The 22,001-nt window shown below is 49.8% G+C and overlaps 1 protein-coding gene across 3 annotated transcripts; it reads left to right on the top strand.

The window, feature by feature from the left end:
• The first annotated feature begins 849 nt into the window (after positions 1 to 849).
• On the top strand, positions 850 to 21,819 carry PLCD4 (phospholipase C delta 4). Of its 3 annotated transcripts, XM_078071335.1 has the most exons (16): positions 850 to 1,312; positions 5,611 to 5,666; positions 5,816 to 5,974; positions 7,024 to 7,252; positions 8,340 to 8,469; positions 9,058 to 9,289; positions 13,056 to 13,257; positions 14,352 to 14,496; positions 15,112 to 15,264; positions 17,291 to 17,485; positions 18,819 to 18,975; positions 19,330 to 19,446; positions 19,688 to 19,860; positions 20,400 to 20,535; positions 20,893 to 21,042; positions 21,124 to 21,819. In XM_078071335.1, the coding sequence occupies exons 2-16, from the start codon at positions 5,645 to 5,647 to the stop codon at positions 21,228 to 21,230; spliced, it is 2,307 nt and encodes a 768-aa protein (XP_077927461.1). In that variant the 5' UTR covers positions 850 to 1,312; positions 5,611 to 5,644; the 3' UTR covers positions 21,231 to 21,819. The 3 variants fall into 3 exon arrangements, with proteins under 3 accessions (XP_077927461.1, XP_035938959.2, XP_077927460.1); XM_078071334.1 differs by lacking the exons at positions 850 to 1,312; positions 5,611 to 5,666; positions 5,816 to 5,974; positions 7,024 to 7,252 and having other exon boundaries at positions 7,384 to 8,469; positions 21,124 to 21,231; positions 21,511 to 21,819; XM_036083066.2 differs by lacking the exons at positions 850 to 1,312; positions 5,611 to 5,666; positions 5,816 to 5,974; positions 7,024 to 7,252 and having other exon boundaries at positions 7,382 to 8,469; positions 20,893 to 21,231; positions 21,511 to 21,819.
• Positions 21,820 to 22,001: the final 182 nt, after the last annotated feature.

The following is a 22,001-nucleotide window of genomic DNA, read 5'->3' on the forward strand; positions in this document are numbered from 1 at the left end:
CTTCAGCACACTTAAAATCGCATCATTTCATATAGTTAGTTCCCCCTATGCCTAGATTAAAACACACCTCACTGGAGAGGATCCACAGAAGTCCAAGTCCAGGGCTGTGCCCTGTGCCCTTAGCTGCCTGACTCCCACCCACTGGGCCAGAAATCTCCATACCCCACAGTCTTTCCAAGGCAGAGCAAAAGTAGGTCCCAGCTCACAGTGTTTGGGAGAGCGCCAGGGACTATTCGTCTCTGCTGCTGACATGTGAGCCCAGGACATTGCCAAGACTTCCCTGGGTCTTGGTCTCAGTGTGTAGTATGGGGCCATAATGAAGCCTTTTACAATCCCCTATATTCCTCTCCTAACTTGGTCCCCTTTTCCTCAGTCTCGGTTTCTATTACAGCCACCTGTTCATTCACCTTGCAAGAAGCTCATCACCTTTCTTTCCCCCTGGGTGTCTTTCCAATCTTGTGCTCCACTCTTTGCCCTTGATTCTTACAATACCATGAGTCCGCATCATCTCTACACACATCTTTATAAACACACACGTGTGTCCTTGCATATTGGAGGTGCTGACCAAACGTTCCTAGAATGCATACATGTAAAGAAAGAAGAAATGAATTATTTCATGCATTTATGTATGCATTCCTTCAATGGTTAGCGAGTGCCCAAAATATACAGAGATACTAACTAACCCGTCCCTCTACCCTCTAGGATCATTCCTCTCCTCCCTTTCTCCTCATCTTCCTCCTTCCCCGTCCTGGTTCTTTTTTCCTTACCCTGTGCCACAGAGCTAGACTGAGTGCCCTGCAAGGCAGGACGCAGAGACACAGAAGCCGGCCAGTGGAACAGACACCCTGGAAAGGAGCCAGATGAAATCAGGGCAAAGACAGCTGTGTGACATGCAGGGAGAAACCGTGTGGAATGAAAAGCAGTGATTCACGGAGCACCGCAACTCAGACACTCCTTGGGTTTCACCGGGAGAGCTACTGCAGGATTGGGGTCAATGAGGGCTGGCATCAAGATGAAGGGCAGCCGGGCTCCTCCTCCTTTAATCCTTGTCTCACCACCCCTCCCCCAACTCCTTCCCTTTGACCAGTGTCCTGGGCCTTTAAGAGTTGGAAGAGCTCACACCTCTCCCCTCCCTACTCCTTCCCTTTGGCTGCAAGTCTGCCAGTCACAGCAGCAAACTGCAGTAGAAAAGGGGAGGAAGCCAGTGAGCGAGCAAGCGAGAGAGGAGAGCAAGAGCCCAGCTGGGTTTCCTCGTCCCACAGGAGAGAGCATCGCACAAGCTCGCAGACACAGGACCGCTATCCTGCCCACGGTAAGGGCCTGGAGGCTCTGACCAGCCTCTGCCCCAAGCTCTGCCCTGCCTGAGTCCCTAACTCTGTCCGCCAAATGCTTATCCCCCCTGATTAAATTGTACCCCGGACTCCTTAGCCCTAACACGTCTGCAAGGCTCCCACCTCCTGGTTCTCTCTAGCACTTTGATTTGCAGCTTTCCTCCTGGCTGTGGCAGTCACCCCTTACATGGGGACCTCTTAGCTACCACTCAGAAGTGAGCCCCATCCTAGTACGGGAAGAGAGAGAATTGGAGTAGGATAGATTCATTAGCAGAATGTTGAGGATTACCGAAGACCCAGGGAAGATCATAGAAACAATAGAGTTATGAGATTTCCTTAGAAAGAGCCCGGGTTTGAGCTCTATACTTGTTCTCAGCCTGCTCCATGGGCTAGGGCAGTTTGTTGGCATGCCCAACGGCTGTGCTGGGAAGAGCACCTGCTTCTAGTCCTGATTTTGCCACTAACCAGCTATGTGACTTTGGACAGCAGCTTCCTGATCTGTGGTAGGAATTTAGGGTTTCCCAGACTTGCTTGTATAGTAGGGGTTCTTTTTTAAAATAAATATTCCTGAGCTCCATCCTTTTGGGTGGGGCTAAGGAATCGCTATTTGACCTAGGGATATCAGTATAGCCAGGAACCTCTGGATTGGATGAGTTATGAAAGAAAGAGTCTTCAAGCTTTAACATTCTGAAGGCTCCCTATGACCAGAGCCATTCTGTCCTCTTTCTATGAATGAAGTCACCCAATAATCCTGCTCAGAAGCAAGAGAGTAGACATAATGATTCTCTTTCTTCCTGCCCCTCAGAGAGCTCTGAGACACCCCGAATTTCACTGTAATGCTTTTGGCACCTTTGGCAACTCTGCCAAAGTCCATCTCTTACAGCCACCTGTAAATTGAGGACCAAATCTTACCGGGCAGCCCTGGCCACTTCCCACCTTATTTTGTGTCTTTATCCTCTCATCGATATTATAGAGGTAATTATCTGTGTCCTCGAGGATCTCCACATTCGCGTCTAGGTGTGAACAGTGAGGACTCAATCTTTTACTCTCAGTCTTCATCCTCTGCTCCTCACCTCTTGGTCTTGCTCCCACTCCCAATTCTTTGTTCCTTCTCTCCTCACTGCACCTGCATCAGCTGTGACATCCTTCCCATCCTACCTTCAGAAACCAGAGGCAACACCAAGACCTAGAACACCTGGGTTCCAAGTCGCATTCTCTGAGCAGTGTGTTCAGTCAGTCTCCTAGGATACGGGGGAAGCGAGGCTGAGTGGAGGGGTGTGCTCCTGAGTGTCCTCCTCCCTCCTGGACCCCAGGGTCAAAATCCCCACAGGGGATGAGAACCCGACCTATTGGGAATTAGAGGAGAAAGAAAAAGAGGAAGAGGTGAGGGGAGAAAGGGTGGGGAGAAGGATAAGGAGAGGAGAGCACAGAGAGGTTGGCAAGTGAGCAAGTAGGGAGGCAGATGGGATCAGGAGAGAAGAGTGAGCTGGGCGAAAGGAGAAGGAAGGCACCAGGATGGGGAGAGGAGAGAAATGGGAAGAAAGAAAAGAAAGGCTATTAAGTGGGACATGGTGGGGGCAGAGAATGACAAAAGTGGGGAGACAAAGCATCCATGTCCCTTGTTGCTTCTTAGCCCTGCTCTAACCTGCTTCCAGAGTTTCCTTTTGGAAAGAAAGGGTTTTCCCTTTCTTTTCTTTTTTTTTTTAAGATTTATTATTTATTTGAGAGAGAGAGAGAGCGAGGGGTGGGGCAGAGGGAGAGGGAGAGAGAGGATCTCAAGCAGACCCCCTGCTGAGTGTGGAGCCTGATGCGGGCTCGATCCCACAACTCTGAGATCATGACCTGAGCCGAAACCAAGAGTTGGACGTGCAATGAACTGAGCCACCCAGGCACCCCCAGAGAAAACCTTTTCTAAGGGCAGAGCCTTGGTGAGATCTCTGAGCTGGTCACAAGGAACCATGGTTCTGGTCCCACTTCTGCCACAGAATTCATTCAATGACTCTGGCAGTTCAGCTAATCTTTCTAGCCCTTCTCTATAAAATGAAGTCCAGCTCTGACATTCTGTGGCTCCCTGAGTTGAAATCGGCCCTCATATGGCCACATGTCACCTGGATCTAGGTTTAAAATAGTGAGTCAGGTATGGGAGCAGGATTGGAAGAACATGCCAAACCCTGGGGTTGGAAGAGTTTGACCAAAATGCATAAAATAATTTTCTAAGGCTTTCTTGAGAGGAGATAGGCTCCAAAACAGGGGTGTCCCAGCACATGTTTCAGGACATGATTGTGAGGCTCCTGGACACAGGTGTAAGGAAAGGGCATTCTGTCGTCTCCCAGGGCCGAGATCCACCCCATCCCAAGGTCCCTATGCCCCAAACATGGGACCTGAAATTCAAAGAGGAGGTAAGGAAGGATATTGGCAAGGGGGATCAGAACCCCAGGCTTCTCCCTTCCGCTGGAGTCTGGGGACCTGAGACATTTAGGAGGGACCTGTTACTTCACTCTTCATTCAATTTTTGCGAGCCTTAGATTCTAAGCGGGGCTGCTTTTCTGCCACTCATGAAGCACCTTGGGTCCCTTCTTCCATCCAGAGGCTTCTTCTGATCTCACCCAGGCTCACTGTATTCAGCCTCAGCCAGCAAAACCTTTGCTTTTTGGAACTGTCGCAGAGTTCTGTCTCTCCTGAGGGCCGCCTTGAGTTATCTTTCCCACTTAGGTACAGTCTGGCTCCCCAAACTTCCCCTCTCCCTCTGGGGCCCTGCATATTGCTACTCCTTTAGAAAGCCTTCTCTAGGTCCTCCAGTCAGGGAAGCTGTATTTTCAGTGACCTCTACATTTTTCCTAAAGATTTAGTCACACTTGGGTGACTTGATAGGCCCTTCCAGCTAAAGAGAGAGAAGGCACTGAGATGCTATGTGACCTCAGACAAGTCACAAATCATTTTTGGACTTCTGCTTTTCGTTGATGAGATCTAGTGAGTTGAACTGCACCATGTTCTAATGGAGCACCAACTGAATGATTGCTTTAGAGATGCTTTTCGTGTTTTAGATGCTCACCATTGTCAAAAATTTAAACTGATCAATTAAAAAACACAGCATTTCTATTCAAGTGCAGTTCCTTTGCTTTTGCAAAGCATTGAGCTCTATGTTTCTTGGGCTTTGCCAGTTCCAGAATGATTTGGTCAAGAGTTGAGAATTTCTTAGAGGGTCTGAGCTAGAATCAATGTGGCTACATATCAAGTCTTCTGGCTTTTTTTTTTTTTAAGTTATTTATTTATTTATTTATTTATTTATTTATTTATTTATGAAAGAGCGTGTGAGAGAGAGAGCGAGCGCGCGCGTGCGCGCACACGCACAAGCAGGGGGAGGGGCAGGCAGAGGGAGAGGGAGAAGCAGACTCCCCACTGAGCAAGGAGCCCAACCCGGGTCTCAGTCCCAGGACTCCGGGATCATGACCTGAGGCGAAGGCAGACGCTTAACCGACTAAGCCACCCAGGCTGCCCCTCTTCTGGTTCTTTTCAAGAGAAGTTTGTGCTTACCTACTAGGACAACTTAACCAGATCCTAAATTAGCACGCATCTTAAAGAGGGCTCTCTTTTTCAGGAGGCAAAGAAAACTTGAAAATGCATTTCTAAGACTACGTAACTCACCTGGTCCGTTAAGCTGTTGGGAATAACTGTTATGACAAGTAAAGTGTGCTTTACCACGGGAAGGCAGAAGAATGTGGTTTATGTAGCAAGTATGGTACTAAGTGTCCCCGAAGAGGCAAAAGTAGCATTCTGCCTTGGCCCCTTGGGAGCTGGGGGGCCTGCCTGGGACCATGGGGAGGGCTCCCAAGATAGAGCAGCTGGGGTGATTCCCCCTGGAGAAGAGAAGGCTAGGATATAGAGAGATTCCAGGTTCTGAAAGGGGGCAGCCAGCAAGATGGTGGTCCTTAATAAAGAGGAGCTGAAGGGTGTGACTCTGGGGTGTTGGGCAGAAAGCCCCGGTCTAGTCCTCTCTGGCGACGGCTATGGGAAACAGCAGATGCTGTGGAATCAGACATATTTGGCTCTAAATTCTGAATCCTTATGTGATTTGATGCAAGTTTCTTAGCCTCTCTAAGCCTCAAAGTCATCAAACTCAAACGAAAAGTAAAAAAAGAGCTAAAGACTATGTAGATGAAGTGCCTGGCACATCGTGGGCTGTCAGGACGCACGGGTTTCCTTCTCTTCCTCCTCTGATCTGTTATTCTAAGATCACCAGCGTTAACCCAGAGCCTTTTGTTCCTCTGTGCTCCTCCAGGTGACTCTGGCACCAGCTGGCGGACCAGTGGGTGATGGTGTCTCTGATGCAAGGCCGTGAGTACCCCAGCAGGAGAGGAGGCTTTCGGGAGACAGCCCAGGGATGGGGAGGCAGGGAGGAGTCTGGACCCCTGTTCAAGAGCTCCTCCTGGGCCCTCCACCCTTCCCGCCGGCTACCCAGCCAGCCCCTTCTTCTCCTGGCCCAGGGCTGCCCATCAATCAAGACTTGCTGCTGATGCAGAAGGGCATGCTGATGCGCAAGGTGAGGTCCAAAAGCTGGAAGAAACTGCGATACTTCAGACTTCAGGATGATGGCATGACAGTCTGGCATGCCCGGCAGGCAGGAGGCACTGCTAAGCCCACCTGTGAGTCACGTGGATGGCTAGGCGTGGGTGTGGGGGGGGTCGGACTCTGAAGAGCCCAGCTGCTTGAGAGCAGGGCAGGGACCAGGGTCCTACAGTGTATCCGTTACTGCACGTAAAAGGCTTAGGAGTGCCCTGGCACATAATAAGGCTCAATAAATCCTAGGTTATATTTATTATTATTATAGTGAGAGCATGACCTCACGCATCAGACTGCCCGGATCAAAGCCCTGGCTCTGCCACTTTCTAGCTGAGTGGCTTTGGACAAGTTACATTAAGCTTCAGTTTCCTCATCTGCAAAATGGGGATTGAATAGTACCTGCTAGCAGGTTGTTACAGAGACTCAGTAAGTTAATGTACAAAGCACCTAGCGTGGCACCTGAAGCCAGGATGCATTTCACAAATTAGCCACTATGATGCATATTTTTAAATACCACAAATGCAGCACAACAATGTGCATCCTGTTGGCCAGACGCTTTATGACCCCTTCAAAAATGTGATCACAGGACACATCTGAGAGAGTCCACTTTAGAGACATAATCAAAGCTCACGATCCACAGCACCCCCAGCTGAGGAAAGGGGGTGGAAGAATTTCTCTGGTGCTTTCTTAGACATCTGGAAAGAGGAGGCCCTCAAACCTGGAACAGGGAAATTGAACTTGGACATATCATGCTTTGGTGTAACCGCTTCTACCTTTAAGTGTGTTTCCATCCCGTCAGCCCCGCCAGTGGTCACCATGTGGACTGGCCATAGAAGGGACTATCCCCTATTTCAGACGAGGGTACTGAGGGGTTAAGTCATTTTGGTCTGTGTCCCACTGCCAGCCAGGGGCCCGAAGCCAGGTCTTGCCGCTCCCAGCATGGCAGCGACTCATGGGGAATCCTGAATCACAGGGGTCTGCATCTCCCCATACCCAGTCTTTGGGGGTTTCATCCTGCGGAGGGAGGTTGGGGTTCCTCCTCCCTATGGCTCCTTAAAGGGTCCCTGACCCTTTGCCCCTGCAACTTGGTGGACTCTCTTCCCCCTGCGCCCCCCTGTTTCCTCTCTGGTAGTCTCTATCTCTGATGTGGAGACGGTGCGGGAGGGCCACGAGTCCGAGCTGCTGCGGAGCCTGGCAGAGGAGCTCCCCCTGGAGCAGGGCTTCACCATCGTCTTCCACGGCCGCCGCTCCAACCTGGACCTGGTAGCCAACAGCGTCGAGGAGGCCAAGATATGGATGCAGGGGCTCCAGGTTTTGGTGGACTTTGTTACCAGCATGGACCAACAGGAGCGGCTGGACCAGTATCAGCAGGATGGAGTCAGAGGTGGGGCCAGGGGTCACTGAAGGAGCCAGATGCTGCAGGGCTAGAGACGGGGTTGGGGGGGGTTGGCATGCTGCGCTAGGGAGGCCTAAGAGTCCAGATGGGGTGGGCAAGGACAGCTCAGGCCACTGTGAGGCAGAGGATATTGAAGGTGTAATGGAGGCTTGGGATGACAAAGACATAACCAGGCAGAGAGTAGGCAGAAATCAGGCCCTTCAGGACTGGTGGGAGGGATGGTGCGAGGCAAAGGACCAAACAAGGTGCTGATCTTGAGAGCTGAACAGAAGATCCCAGTGGCATTAGCTACCGTAGGACTGGGAAGCAGAACTTCGTGGTGTTGACTTATTCAGGTTTCCTAGATTGTATTCATCTTCCATGCCAGGTTGTTCATTCATTTGTTCGTTCGTTCATTCATTCACCATCTATTGAGCAGAAGGTATCAGGCACTGTGCCAGGCTTTAGAGGTACAAAGATTAATGAGACTCAGGCATTGTTTTAGTCGGTGGAGAAAATGGAATTGTGTAAATCATCTAAGTACCCTAGAAGTGTTATGGGACTGAAATTATTTGTGGGTGTTCAAAGGAAGGAGAAATATTTAATTCTAGCTGAGAGAGTTCTGAGAAAAACATCAGGGAGAAAGTTGAATTTGAGCTGAGCCTTGAAAAGGAGTAGAACTTGAACATAAAGAAAGGAGGGGGAAGGCTCTCCTGCCAGAGGGAACAGCATGAGAAAAGTCTCAGAGATAGGACATTGAAGAGCAGGAGGGAGAGTCTGGCTAAAGTACAGGGAGGACACAGGTGTGTTGAGAAGGCTGTGTGGGGGCCAGATCATGGGGGGGAAGACCTTCAATCTACGTGAAAAAATTTGGGCTTCTTTCTGCAAGCAACAGGGAGGACCCTGCAGCACCTGAGCCATGCAGGGACAAGACAGATTGGTGCTCGGGGGGAGATTATTCTGGAAGCTAATATGGAAAATGCATTGGCATGGAGGAGATAGGGGAGACAATGTCAGTGGATGAACATGCACACACAAACACACACAGTGCTTTTGCCTTGACTCACACCTGGATGGCTGAGTGACTGGTTCCAGCGTGGAGACAGGAACCAGGATGGTCGGATGAGTTTCCAGGAAGTCCAGCGGTTACTGCGCCTGATGAATGTGGAAATGGACCAAGAATATGCCTTCCAGCTTTTCCAAGTGAGTGTTTTGGGGAAGGATTTTCAGAAGCCAGCCAAGGCCATGTTCTCACATGGCCAGATATACCTGACCCTATCCAGCATCACTCTTTGTTGAATCTCTCCTATATGCCCTACCACTGTGCCGGGCTCGATGGAAAGTGTAAGGCATGGTTCTCACCCTTCAGTCTTCTTAGAAAGACGATTCATAGTCTTATGAAGGGTAAACAACCATACGTTACTGTGTCAGACCTCAAGGACCTCTCTGTCCATGGCCAGAACTTCCCACGTGCCTAGTAACAATGGAAAACTCCAACTGGAATGTGAATAAAATAGGAGGAGGGATCTTTTAAACTTTTACGCACTTGTTGGGGCATTTAACCCTTTCTGATTGAAATTTTTCTCTAGTAGCAAATGGTACGGCTGCCATTTTGCTTTTTACTTACTGAAGCGGCTTCTATGAACACAAAGTGTCAGGAGTTCTGGGAGAATTTTGCAGAAAGATGTTTGTATCCACCTGTCGGCAAGATTGCCCTTACGGGACGGGTCAAAGCCATACAATGTGCTCTTAAAAGGATTTTTCCACCATCCTCTAAACCCTTGCTTGCAGGCAGCAGACACATCCGAGTCTGGGACTCTGGAGGGAAAAGAGTTTGTAGAGTTCTATAAGGCGCTGACTGAACGTACTGAGGTGCACGAGCTGTTTGAAAACTTTTCGGCCGATGGGCAGAAGTTGACCCTGCTGGAATTTGTGGATTTCCTCCAAGAGGAGCAGAAAGAAGGAGAGCGAGCTTCTGACCTTGCTCTGGAACTCATCGACCGCTATGAGCCCTCAGATAGCGGTAAGAGGGCTAGGGTGGAGAGGCACTGGGCATGGGCGAGGAGGGGGACCTTAGAAAGGTCCAGAGACAAGCCACCTTCTGCCTAACTCAGGGAAGGCTGAGCCCATGCCTACCCCAGCCCCTGTGCAAGCATCTTCATCTCATTCAACCCCTGGGAAGGGGAGCAGCAGTTTCCTGCCCAGATAAGACAGGAGTCTCCTCCGTAATGCTGTATCTCTCAGGAGGAAGAACATTCCACAAGTCTCCTTTCCTCCACTATGCTCATGCTTCACTTTCAGAATAAGTTCGTCCTGATGTCAACGTTTGTCCCCAGTGGAAAGGAAGATCCGTGGTCCTCTTCCTTCGGCTTCTTCTCTTCTAGTGCCTAATTCCTTTGCTTCCAGCTCTCTTCATGGTTCCTGTTTGCTGTCTCTTTAAATGCTGGCTCTCTGCCGCTTCCTGGGCTTTCTCCAAATTCTCCAAGTGGTTCTTGAGTGGCTAAGCCTCCAGGCCAGGAAGCTAGTCAGTCCCTGGCTGAGGGGGATGAAGAGGAGGCTTTCTTTCAGCAAGCACAGCTCAAATATGCCCTCTGTCTTCAGCCCTTTCTCCTTGCCCCTTCAATAGACATTGCCCTGCCCTCCATTCCCTTCAGAATACGAGGAATTTACATTAATAATAAATGATTGACAAGGTACTTTCACATCACTTACTTCCTCTAGCCCTCACTACGATCTTGTAAATCAGGAGCATAATCCTTATTCAGCCTCTGCTAAGTATCCCATTAATGTGCTAACATCTCTACATGTCTTTTCTCATCATTCCGATGACCAGTTGAAGTGGCTTCTGTTATTAAGTCAGTTGTGCAAAAGAGGAAAACTCGGGTTTAGAAAGATCAAATGACTTGCTCAAAGCCAAAGCCTAATGAGAGGAGGAATTGGGATTCAAACCCGGGTCACCTGACCCTTACCTAATACCTCTGTTGAGCATGAGGATTAGAGATGAGGTGGATGAGAGGTGCCTGCGTGGCTCAGTCGGTTAAGCGTCTGCCTTCAGCTCAGGTCATGATCCCAGGGTCCTGGGATCTGAGCGCTGGATCAGGCTCCTTGCTTAGCGGGGAGCCTGCTTCTCCCTCTCCCTCCGCTCTTCTCCCTCTGCTCCTCCCCCCTGCTCTTGCGTTTATGCACTTGCTCGCAAACTCTCTCTCTCTCAAATAACTAAAATCTTTAAAAAAAAGAGAGAGAGAGATGAGATGAATGAGAGCTGGACAAGTGACCCACATTTCCTAGGTCTCAACTCCTACTCCTTTTATTCATTCATTCACTCACTACTTCAGCTAATGCTTATTGAACCCCTGTAATGGGCCAGGACTTTTGCTCAGCCCCAGAGATACAGCAAAGGTCCGACAAGAACGCTGCCCTCATGGAACTGAGACTCAAACAGAAAGGGTTGGAATCCCTGATTCCAGATTCATGTCTGTGCTCAGAGAAGAAAGGGGGCTGTAAAGCAATCATTTCAGAAAAATAAATAGAAGAAGAATGCCTAAGCGTTAAGAAATAGGATCTTCTTCTTCTTCTTCTTCTTTTTAAAAGATTTTATTTATTTATTTGACCCAGAGAGAGAGAGAGGAATCACAAGTAGGCAGAGCGGCAGGCAGAGGGAGAGGGAGAAGCAGGCTCCCTGATGAGCAGGGAGCCCAATGCAGGGCTCGATCCCAGGACCCTGGGATCATGACCTGAGCCGAAGGCAGACACTTAACTGAGTGAGCCACCCAGGTGCCCCAAGAAATAGGGTCTTCTATCTCCAGTGCAGGATCCAGTAGACATCAGTTACATTTATTCTACCACCTGCCCCTCTGGGTGGTGTTCCCTCCCCTGCTCTCGACTGGCTGCAGAGGATAGTCTCTGCCAGGAAACCCGGGCTCAAGGCCCCACTCTGCCGCTTACTAACTGAGTCACCCTGGGCAAGCTGCTTAATCTAGTGGGGGCTCAATTTTCTCATTTGTAAAATAATCGGTGATCAGATGAAATGACATACATGAAAAGTATCTGGCAACTGTGGATTTTCTCTCGCAATTTAAGTTCTTACTGTTAAGAATAAAACTTCCTGCCTGACTTCCTGCCGCTCTCCACCGTCTGTAGCCTTGTCAAAGCGGGAGCAACGAAGCTGGGCATTAGAGTCGAGTTGCTCCACCTCCCACGGAGGCCCCCTGCAGCAATGTTGCCCTCAGTGAGACTGCACGGCCCGGTGGGACTGGCGTGGCTCAGACACCTGACGGCTGGGGTTCAAATCCCAGCTCCTTCACTTCCTAGTTATGTTACCCAACTTCTCAGGGCAGATTATATTCTATCTACCGCATCACGTTGGCGAGAACATTAAGAGAGATGCTGCACGGGATGTCCTGGGCACAGAGCAAGTGCTCAGCACTAGTCGCTCAGTACCAGTACTAGATATTGTATGAAGCCCATGCTGACATGGGTGAGGGCTGTGGCAGGAGTGACGGGGCCCTGCCCTCAAACAGAGGGTGTATTGTAGTCCAGGGGTATATTGGACGACCACTCTGCCGAACACCATATGGGAATTGATGATAGGAAGAAACCCTCAGGTCATAGTTGGCATCAGCCTCACAGCCCAGGGAATAAAACACAGGTACCTTGGTCGTGTTGCTAAAGAGTCTTCGACTTTGTTCCTCTCTGGGCTCAGTTTCCCTATATATAAAATTAACCCTTTACACTGAATACTATGCTGTCCTTTATGGTAACCATGAGCTCTTTGTGACTATTTTTTAAAAGTTTTTTTTTTTTTTTATGATTTTTATTTATTTGAGAGAGAGAGAGAACTTGAGTGCGGGGGCTCACATGAGCAGGGGGAAGAGCAGAGGGAGAGGGAGAGGGACAAGTGGACTCCAGGCTGAGTGCAGAGCACCGAGCCCGATATGGGGCTCAGTCCCACAACTCCAAGATCATGACCTGAGCTGGAACCAAGAGTGGATGCTCAATTGACTGAGTGAGCCACCCAAGCGCCCCACTGTGTGATTATTTAAATTTAAATTAACAGGGTCCTTGTGTGACTGTCAGTTAAGCTTCTGACTCTTGATTTTGGCTCAGGTCATGATCTCAGGGTTGTGAGATTGAGCCCCATGTTGGGCTCTGTGCTCAGCAGAGTCTGCTTGGGATTCTCTCTCTCCCTCGCCCTCTGCTCCTGGCCCCCCTGCTCTTGCGCACATGCACACGCATACGTGCTCTATCTAAAAAAATAAATAAACTCTTAAAAATAATAAAATAAATTTAAATTAACTAAAATTGGGGTGCCTGGCTGGCTCAGTTGGAAAAGCATGTGACTCTTGATCTCACTTTGGGTGTAGAGATTACTTAAATGAATAAATAAAAAAAAAACTTTCAATTAATTAATTAACTAAAATCAAAATTTTAAATTCAGTTCTTCAGTCACACAGCCACATCTCAAGTGCTCAGTAGCCATATGTGTCTAGAGGCTGCCATACTGGACCGCACAGAACAGAACATTTCCACCATTGCAGAAATTCTATTGGATACTAGTGAACTAGCATGATCTTAATGATTCTCCTCGTAGCTTTAACTCTCTCTGAGGGTGGGGATGATTGAAATGACAGACAGTGGGTGGGGCACGTTTGGGATCTGGAGGCTGAGAATGGACACCATCTGAAAGGCAGGACCCTGGAGAGGGGCGAGGTGCAGGATGGGCTAGAGGTGTGCTGGGATGCCCTCGCTCAGAGCTTCTCACTCTAGCCTTCTCCTCTTCCACACCTTAGGCAAATTGCGACACGTGCTGAGCATGGATGGCTTCCTCAGCTATCTCTGCTCGAAGGATGGAGATATCTTCAACCCGACCTGCCTTCCCATCTACCAGGATATGACTCAACCCCTGAACCACTACTACATCAACTCCTCTCACAACACCTACCTCGTGGGGGACCAGCTTTGTGGCCAGAGCAGCGTGGAGGGCTATATACGGTGCAATGGGAAAGAAGGGGAAAGGGCTCCAGCTCATGAGAAGGGGCCATCTGTTCTATCAGTGGATAACAGGGATTGAAAGATGTTGTGGGGGGCTTGGGGCTGAGGACCCCTGGATACCTGAGAGACTTGGAAGAGATGTTGAAGACTGACAGGAGAGTAGTATTGAAATTCTATGGGTATATGGAGCTTCTCTCTCTTTCATAGGCTGTGAAACTCTCTTGGAACTCAGAGGTCCTGGAAGATTTATTTTGAACAAATAAACTAAACGTTACATGGAAGGCAGGAGAGCATAGAAGTTAGAAACATAGGTTCTGGAGTCAGACGATATGAGGTCAAATCCTAGTTCTCTCACTGGTACTCTGGTTCTAAGTATTTAACTTCTCTGTGTCTCAGTATCCCCATCTATGAAATAGGGATGATAACATTGCCTATTCTGTCTGAGCTGTTGTGAGGATTAAATGAAATAATCCATCTGTTAATAACTAATAAGTGATATCTGCTTTTATTGTGATTAATCATGACTTGGATCGAGGAGTCAAGATATCGCTGTAGCGGCAGCAACTGAACTAGTAGTTTCAGGGTATAAGAGATGAGTGGAACATATTGCTTCTGCCCTAGGAAGTCTAGTCGAGAAAATAAAGTATAAATTTACTGAGAGTTTGAGGGGCGCCTGGCTGGCTCAGTCGGTAGAGCATGCAACTCTTGATCTCGGGGTCATGAGTTCAAGCCCCATGTTGGGCATAGAGCTTACTTTAAAAACAAACAAACAAACAAACAAACAAACAGAATTACTGAGAGTTTGACTAAGTCAGGTGTTGCAGAATGCTCTACAACCAGAACCCTAGAAGCATCATGAGGCAGTATGTGATGACTTGCTGAAGGAAGATGGCGAGTTGGGGAGGGTGGGGGGTGGAGGTAGTGAGCCGTAGCAGTATCTCGGTGGACAGAGAAGGGTCTGCGGAGATGTAGCTTGAGGGGGTCTTGACGACTAAGTGCCAGTGAGCACTGTTCTCTCCAGAGTGGGCAGAGAGACCCTAGACGGATGATAAGACCTTGACCTCTCTGTCCCTGGGGGCTTGGGGTTCTTGCAGGGCCCTGAAGAGGGGGTGCCGCTGCGTGGAGGTGGATATATGGGATGGACCTAGCGGGGAACCTATCGTTTACCATGGACACACCCTGACCTCCCGCATCCCATTCAAAGATGTCGTGGCCACTGTAGCCCAGTACGCCTTCCAGGTAGGAGTCCCGGGATGGGCGTACTGGTGAGGGAAGATGATCTGAGGGAAGAGTGGCTGGCTCTGTATCTGGCGAAGGTAGATGGATGCAGGGGAGGTTATGTCAAATGGCAGAGATGTACAAGAGATTTTAACTGTGAAGCATCAGGCAAATATTAAGGGATTATGAATAAGGGTTGGATGTGTCACTAGTAATTAGTAGTCCTAGAGGTAATTGCTAGAGCTCAGTGACTATTACTTCTAACAACTGTCACCCATCTCGGAGAGGGTGGTTAAGGAAACCGAGAAAGTGGTGGGTAGGGCTGGGGGAAAATAGGAGTCTGGAGAGGAGAGTGTAACATGAACACATAATCAGGGGAATGGCCTAGCCGTCCCACGCTGAGCCTGAAAACTCAAAGGTCCCAGAAGGACCTGGGTCACACCTAGTATAGGTCTGAGATTTGGGATCCCAACAGTGACTTTGAGCTGTGAGGTGGGCCCCAGACCCAGCAAGACCTCCTTGATGTCCAGAATCAGGGTACTCTGAGTGAGTCACCAGGGGTGGGGGGGTCCGGAGAAGCAGGGAGTTTGCATGCTTTAGACCTCTGGCTCTAGCGTTCCTTCCCTTCCCCATCAGACCTCAGACTATCCAGTTATCTTGTCCCTGGAGACCCACTGCAGCTGGGAACAGCAGCAGGTCATGGCATGCCATCTGACCGAGATCTTGGGGGAGCAACTGCTGAGCACTACCTTGGATGGGCTTCTGCCCACTCAGCTGCCCTCACCTGAGGTAGGCGCCCTCTTCCCCTAGCCCCGGCTCTGCTGTGGCTTGCATTCCCTCCCTACCGTGCCCCTCCGTGCCCCTCCTGTTCCCTTCTTCTCACCCTTACATGGACCATCTTGCTCTTTAATATCCTTGGAGACAACTTTAATTTTCAAAAAGTCCAATTCAATGCAGAATTGTTTATCGTTTTCTAAATTTGAAATCAGTTGTTTACTTCTTATTTCTTTTTTCAATGGAAATATCTTGATTTTTTTCCCGGATAGTTCATAGTTGTTGTAGACCGTACAGACAATAGAGAGAAAAGCAAATCCCCCCACCATAATCTCAACCTCTCCCATAACAGGTGTCAAGAGATTTTTGTAAATGCTTATGTAAACATATATGTGTGTATATATTTGCACTTTAAAAAATGCTTGGGGTCATTTTCTATATCCCTTTTATATCTCACATACAATATATATCATGGATGTCTTTTCATGTATAATTTTTTTCCTTTTAATAGCTCTGTGGTAGTCCATTTTCTTTTATGAACCATTATTTATTCAACCAGTAAATGGTAAACATTCAGGTTGTTGGTAATTGTTCACTTGTACATACAGCTTTGTCCATCTACTCTTTCTTTTTTTTTTTTTTAAAGATTTATTTATTTGAGAGAAAGAGGGATAGAGAGCGCAAGCGTGCGGGGGTGGGTGGGGAGGGGCAGAGGGAGAGAATCTCAAACAGACTCCCCGCTGAGCACAGAGCCTGACACGGGGCTCAATCCCACAACCCTGAGATCATGACCTGAGCCAAAATCAAGAGTCGGATGCTTAACCAACTGAGCCACCCTGGCGCCCCATTTACTCTTTCTTTGAGATGGATTCCTAGAAGTAAATTGCTGGGTTGAAGAGTTTGCATGTTGATATTTTGGTTATTACTGCCAAGTTGCCCTCTGGAAAAAAATACCAAATTGCACTCTGACCAACAATGTAAGAGATGGACCACAAATATCTCCAGTAGTAAGATGATTCATAGTGGCAAATGTGGGGGAAAAAAGCCAAGTTTTTAAAAAAGAAAGGTCTATATTTTCTTCTTTTGAATTAATTGATATTATTTACCCACTTTTATTGGGATTTATAATCTTTATTGGTATATAACAAGATTTAAATGTTAAAGACATTGATGCATTGGGAAATTTGTTTTTGCAGTCTTTGCTTTTGTCTTATAGCATCTTCTGCCCTATAGAGGATTTTAAGCTTTATGTGGTCAAATTGGCCAGTGCTTTTTATGTCTTCTGAGTTATCATCTCCTGTTTCTTTTCTTTTCTTTTCTTTTCTTTTTTTGAAAGAGAGAGAGCGGCGGGGGTGGGGGCAGACAGAGGGAAAGGGAGAGGATCTCAAGCAGACTCCTTGCTGAACGCAGAACCCAACACAGGGCTTGATCTCAGGACCCTGAGATCATGATCTGAGCCAAAACCAAGAGTAGGACGCTTAACTGACTGAGCCACCCACACACCCCTCATCTCCTGTTTCTAAAGGCTTTCCCACTTTGATTATTCAAAAAGATTCTCTATTTTTTTTAAAAAGATTTTATTTATTTATTTGACAGAGAGAGACACAGCAAGAGAGGGAACACAAGCAGGGGGAGTGGGAGAGGGAGAAGCAAATTCCCCACGGAGCAGGGAGCAGGGAGCAGGGAGCCAGATGCGGGGCTCGATCCCAGGAACCTGAGATCATGACCTGAGCCAAAGGCAGACGCTTAACGACTGAGCCACCCAGGCGCCCCAAAAAGATTCTTTATTTTCTTCTAATACTCTTATGTCCTTTATATTTACATGTAAATCTTTAATCTGGGAGAAATCTCTCTGTGTCAAGAGTGAGGTATTTTTTGTTTTGTATTGTTTTCCAATTGGATAGAGATGTGACAAGTTCGCTTAACAATAGGGAATCCCTACTGTATGTACCAAGCAGCCCCCCTGTGGGGACTTCTGGCCACTCAGCTGCATGGCCCCCAGAGCAGACAGGTAAACAAGCCCGTTCATTTCTGTCTCCAGGAGCTTCGGGGGAAGATCTTGGTGAAGGGGAAGAAGTTAAGGACACTTGAGGAGGATCTTGAGGAAGAGGAAGAGGAGGAAGAGCTAGAGTCTGAACTGGAGAGAGAGCAGGAAGCTGACCCGGAGCTGGAGGCCCAGCTGGAGTCTGAGCCCCAGGCGTTGAGCCCACGCAGTAAGGACAAAAAGAAGGAGAAGGTGGGCCAGCAGAGTGGTCTTTCTGCTCTAGCATTTGGTCAGTCTGTACCATAAGCTGAGTTCATGTGTGGAGAGACTAGTGCCAGGCAGGGTGGAGGGCCGAGGAGCAAAATGCCCCTTGCCCCCAGTAAAAGAGGTGTAAGGATGCGTGCATGACATCATGACATATTGTCATATGTAGATAGATTACAGTGGCTTTCCAACTTCTTTGGGCCATGGAATCATTTTTGAATGAAATTGTATATGGGAGCCCTGTATACAAAAGGATCAATGCGGAGCCATCCTGGTTGAAGCACCCATTTGGCTCTCTCGGGTCCCCTGTTGGCTCCCGAGACATCTTTGTACTTCTTCTCAGTCTCTTTAAATTAAGGCCAGTTTGAAAAACACTGCTCTGTGTGTGTGTGTGCGCGCACATGCGCGCGACAGAGAGAGAGTACACCCTGCACTGTTGCATTGGGGACGTAGGGCTTACTGAAGTGACTGCTGTGACCTCATCTGAAATGGGCTTAGAGAAAGCTTCTTGGAAAAGGTGAGTCTGAGAAAGGGCCAGCAGTAGCCAAAAAGGAGGAGCAGAGAGTTGGGGAAGGTGAAGGCTCTAAGACCGTGCCAAAGTGGTCGGGTCCACCTCCCTGTGGGGAAGGGGTGCCATTGGTGGGGCTGCCAAGGTCCTGGTCAGAAGTCTGCCTTTCTCCTTCTCGTGCGCTTCCCTGACTTAGCTGACTCACTTCTAGCTTGTCCTCCCCTCTCCGGGGCTGTCGTGTCTAACCTGCTACCATGTCCGGGGAAGGAAATGGGAATTCAGAAGAATATAACGATATTACTCTGGGACCCTCACATCCTTCTGGTGTGACTTTCCTGGCCATTTGCGTACCTCGACATATCTGTCTGGGTTCGTGTACATTTTGACCAAACTATACTATTAAAGTGTTTTAAAAGACGAGAGGTAGGGAGGAGGACACCTCTCTGCTTAAAAGTAATCATTAAGAACCTGTTACCCAGAAATTAACAGTAGGGCAGACCCTTTAAGCCCAGAGGCTGAAACCGATCCCATGAGGGTATGTAGACTGCCTTATTCCCATTCCCATCCCCAGGTTGTGATGTGTCCGCTGTTTTGTCCGCCTGTCTGTTGTGAGGTTGTGGTTCAGGCTCCTATTTCCAAGCCTGGGCCCCTTCTCTTTCCCAAGCAGGTGAGGCAGGAGGGAGAACGCAAAGGGGAGGCAGCGGGCAGAGGCTTAGGTTGGACGGGGAAATTCAGATCCTGGCCATCGGTTCTTTCCCTCTCAGACCCCTGAGGGTTCAATTCCGTCTTCCTCTCTATTTTCTCCTTTTCCAGAGATCCAAACCCATCTTGTGTCCATCCCTCTCTGCCCTGGTTGTCTACTTGAAGTCTGTCTCATTCCACAGCTTCACTCATTCAAGGGAACACTACCGCTTCTATGAGACCTCATCTTTCTCTGAAACCAAGGCCAGAAGCCTCATCAAGGAGGCTGGTCAGGACCGAAAGGGAGGGCCAGGGAGGGAAGTGGGATGGGTAGGGTCAGGCTGCTGGGCAGGCACATGAGTCCCGAGAAAGAGGACCAAGGGGCTGAGGGGGGCTGAGGGAGCTAAGCGGCTCCTCAGAGCAGGTACAGGGTCAGGAGCTCTGAGCAGTGCGCTCAAGGCTCTAGGGGGAGGAGAGCTGGGGGAGACGGTCAGCATGGAACAGACAGGCACAGAAGCTTTCTGGGTCTGGCCTCAGGAGATGCTGGGGACAAGAGTCAAGTGGGTAGGTGGTGTACCTGAGGCCAGGGAAGTGGGGGGGGGGTCCACCCCCTTGTCATCTCCCCACTATGCCCTTTATACAGGCAATGAGTTTGTGCAGCACAACGCCTGGCAGCTCAGCCGCGTGTATCCCAGTGGCCTGAGGACAGACTCGTCCAACTACAACCCCCAGGAGCTCTGGAACGCAGGCTGCCAGATGGGTGAGGGGGTGGCAGGGACAGGGAAGAGGGAGTGGAAGGGTAACACGGGGGGTTACCTGCCCCGGTGGCAGGAGGGCCAGGGAATGCTTTGAAGGGTGCTAGGCGAAGAAAGATGCAATCGGGGGGGGGGGGTGTTCCCAGCAGGCCCTTTTATACCCAATCCATCTCCTTCGTTCCCTGAAAGAGGGGCTAGAGGGCTCCTGAGATGTATGCTTCCCTTCCTTTCTCCTGGGGCCCGCAGTGGCCATGAATGTGCAGACCGCGGGGCTTGAGATGGACATCTACGATGGGCTCTTCCGCCAGAACGGTGCCTGTGGCTACGTGCTGAAGCCTGACTTCCTGCGTGATGTCCAGAGCTCCTTCCACCCCGAGCGGCCCATCAGCCCTTTCAAAGCCCAGACCCTCCTAATCCAGGTACCACGGAGAGAGAAACCGCAGGAAGAACCTAGGGTAGCCAGGATGGAAACCGGGGGGGCAGGGCAGAGGTGGCGGGGCCTGGCAGGAACGTAGTGGGTGAAGAATTCCTCAAGAGAGGCAGGATAGCCTGACTGTGAACCGCGGGGATTTGGGAGCCAGCCGCCTAGGTTCGTGTAACTCTGGGCAAGTTCCAGAACCTCAGGCTCCTCACCTGCAAAATGGGAGGAATGCCACTCCCCAGCCCACAGGGTTGCTGTGATCATGAGTCTAACAAGTGCCCACAACAATGCCTGGGGCAGGGTCGGGGCTGTAAAGGGTTTGCTGAACACACCTACTTTCAAACCTTGTGCAATTTCTCCTCGGATGCATCTTAAATTGCAGCTGGGTTACTAGAAGAGAATGTATTACTCAAAGCCAGAAGCTATAGCGCCAGGTCCTGAGACACCAGCCCCCCCCCCCCGCCACCCCCTGCCCGCCCCCCCCCAGTGGGGCTGGGATGAACAGGAACTAGTGAGGTCCCAGAGTCCTGCTTGCAGGTGATCAGTGGGCAGCAACTCCCCAAGGAGGACATGAGTAAAGAGAGGTCCATTGTGGATCCACTGGTGAGAGTGGAGATCTTTGGCATCCGCCCTGACACAACCCGGCAAGAGACCAGTTACGTGGAGAACAACGGTGAGGCTGGGCGGTGCTGGGAGGGTGGAGGGGCGGGGGGAGGAGCGTGGCTGCTTCCCTACCCAGCTGCCCTCCCTCCAGGAAGCACAGTCCCTGTCTCCACCCCCCTCCCACCTCCATGGGAGGCAGTGTGGAACGGGACAAAGAATAAGGGCTTGGACATCTTGGATCTGAATCCTGGCCCCTTACTTCCATGCTCTGGTGACCTGGGCAAACTGCTTACCCACTCTGCACCGCAATCCCCTCACCTGTAAGATGCTGATCGCTGTGAAAATTGTGGAACACAAGGATGCGCCTAAAGCAAACAGCCAACAAGTTCTATTCCTTCACTCCCTCTCTCCTTCACCCCCACCTCAGGTTTTAATCCATACTGGGGGCAGACGCTAAGCTTCCAGGTCCTGGTGCCTGAACTGGCCCTGCTGCGTTTCGTGGTGAAGGATTACAACTGGAAATCCCGACATGACTTTATCGGGCAGTACACAGTGCCTTGGACCTGCATGCAGCAAGGTGGGCCAGTCCTTCAACCCCTGGCCACCACCACCCGGGCTCGGGCTGTCCTTCTAATGCCCTCCTCCTGCCCCTCTCCAGGCTACCGCCACATACACCTGCTCTCCAAGGATGGCATCAGCCTCCATCCAGCTTCCATCTTCGTGCATATCAGCATCCGGGAAGGGCTGGAGGGGGATGAATCCTAAGGTGGGCACTTCTTGGGAAGGGTGGGTGCACTGGCTTGAGATGGTAAGAAAAACCTCAAAGGATGCTCCAGAAAGCAAACCGAGGTGGTAGAAACCAAGTTTTGGATTGTGCATTCCTAAGCACAAAATTACTTCACCCTTCCTAACAAGCCAATCTAGGACCTGATTTTTCATTCTCTCTCTCTCTTCCCTTTCTTCGTTTTTACAAGTCTGTGGTATCATTTCTACCCCCTTCCTTCACATATTCTATACTGGACTTCCTTCCTTTCTCTTGCCATAGGCTCAATCCCCTACCCAGATCTAGGACTACTCTCTCTCATCAACCCTGGCTCAAAGGCTGGCTGCAACCCAGAGAGGGGCTTGGAGCAGAAGGACACAAAGAGGCATTATCCCCTCCACCCTAACTTCCTCTAAGCCCAGAGCCAAGGGAAAGATAAATCAAGCCTCAAGGCTCCCCAGGCAAAGGCTGGGGAAGGACACCAGACCCTAAGACTATACTTTGACGTTCAAGAGGACACTGCACAGCCCCAAGTCCCCACTGGACCGCTCTCTCCTGGCCCCACCTGTACAAATAGAGCTTTCCTACCCAGTTTGGCCTGAGTATGGTCTGTTGCGGGGCAAGAAGAGGACATAGGAAGGTTGGGGGACATTTGGGGAAGACAGGTGGGGCAGGGAAAGGGTGGAAAAATAAGTTTCCAGGCCCCCCCCCCCCCCCCCCCCGCCGCATGTGCTACATAGAAGGGTACAGAAATACGGCTCCTACGGGCAAAA

This window comes from Halichoerus grypus, chromosome 4 (assembly GCF_964656455.1).
Source record: "Halichoerus grypus chromosome 4, mHalGry1.hap1.1, whole genome shotgun sequence".
In the NCBI taxonomy this organism is placed as follows: Eukaryota; Metazoa; Chordata; class Mammalia; order Carnivora; family Phocidae; genus Halichoerus; species Halichoerus grypus.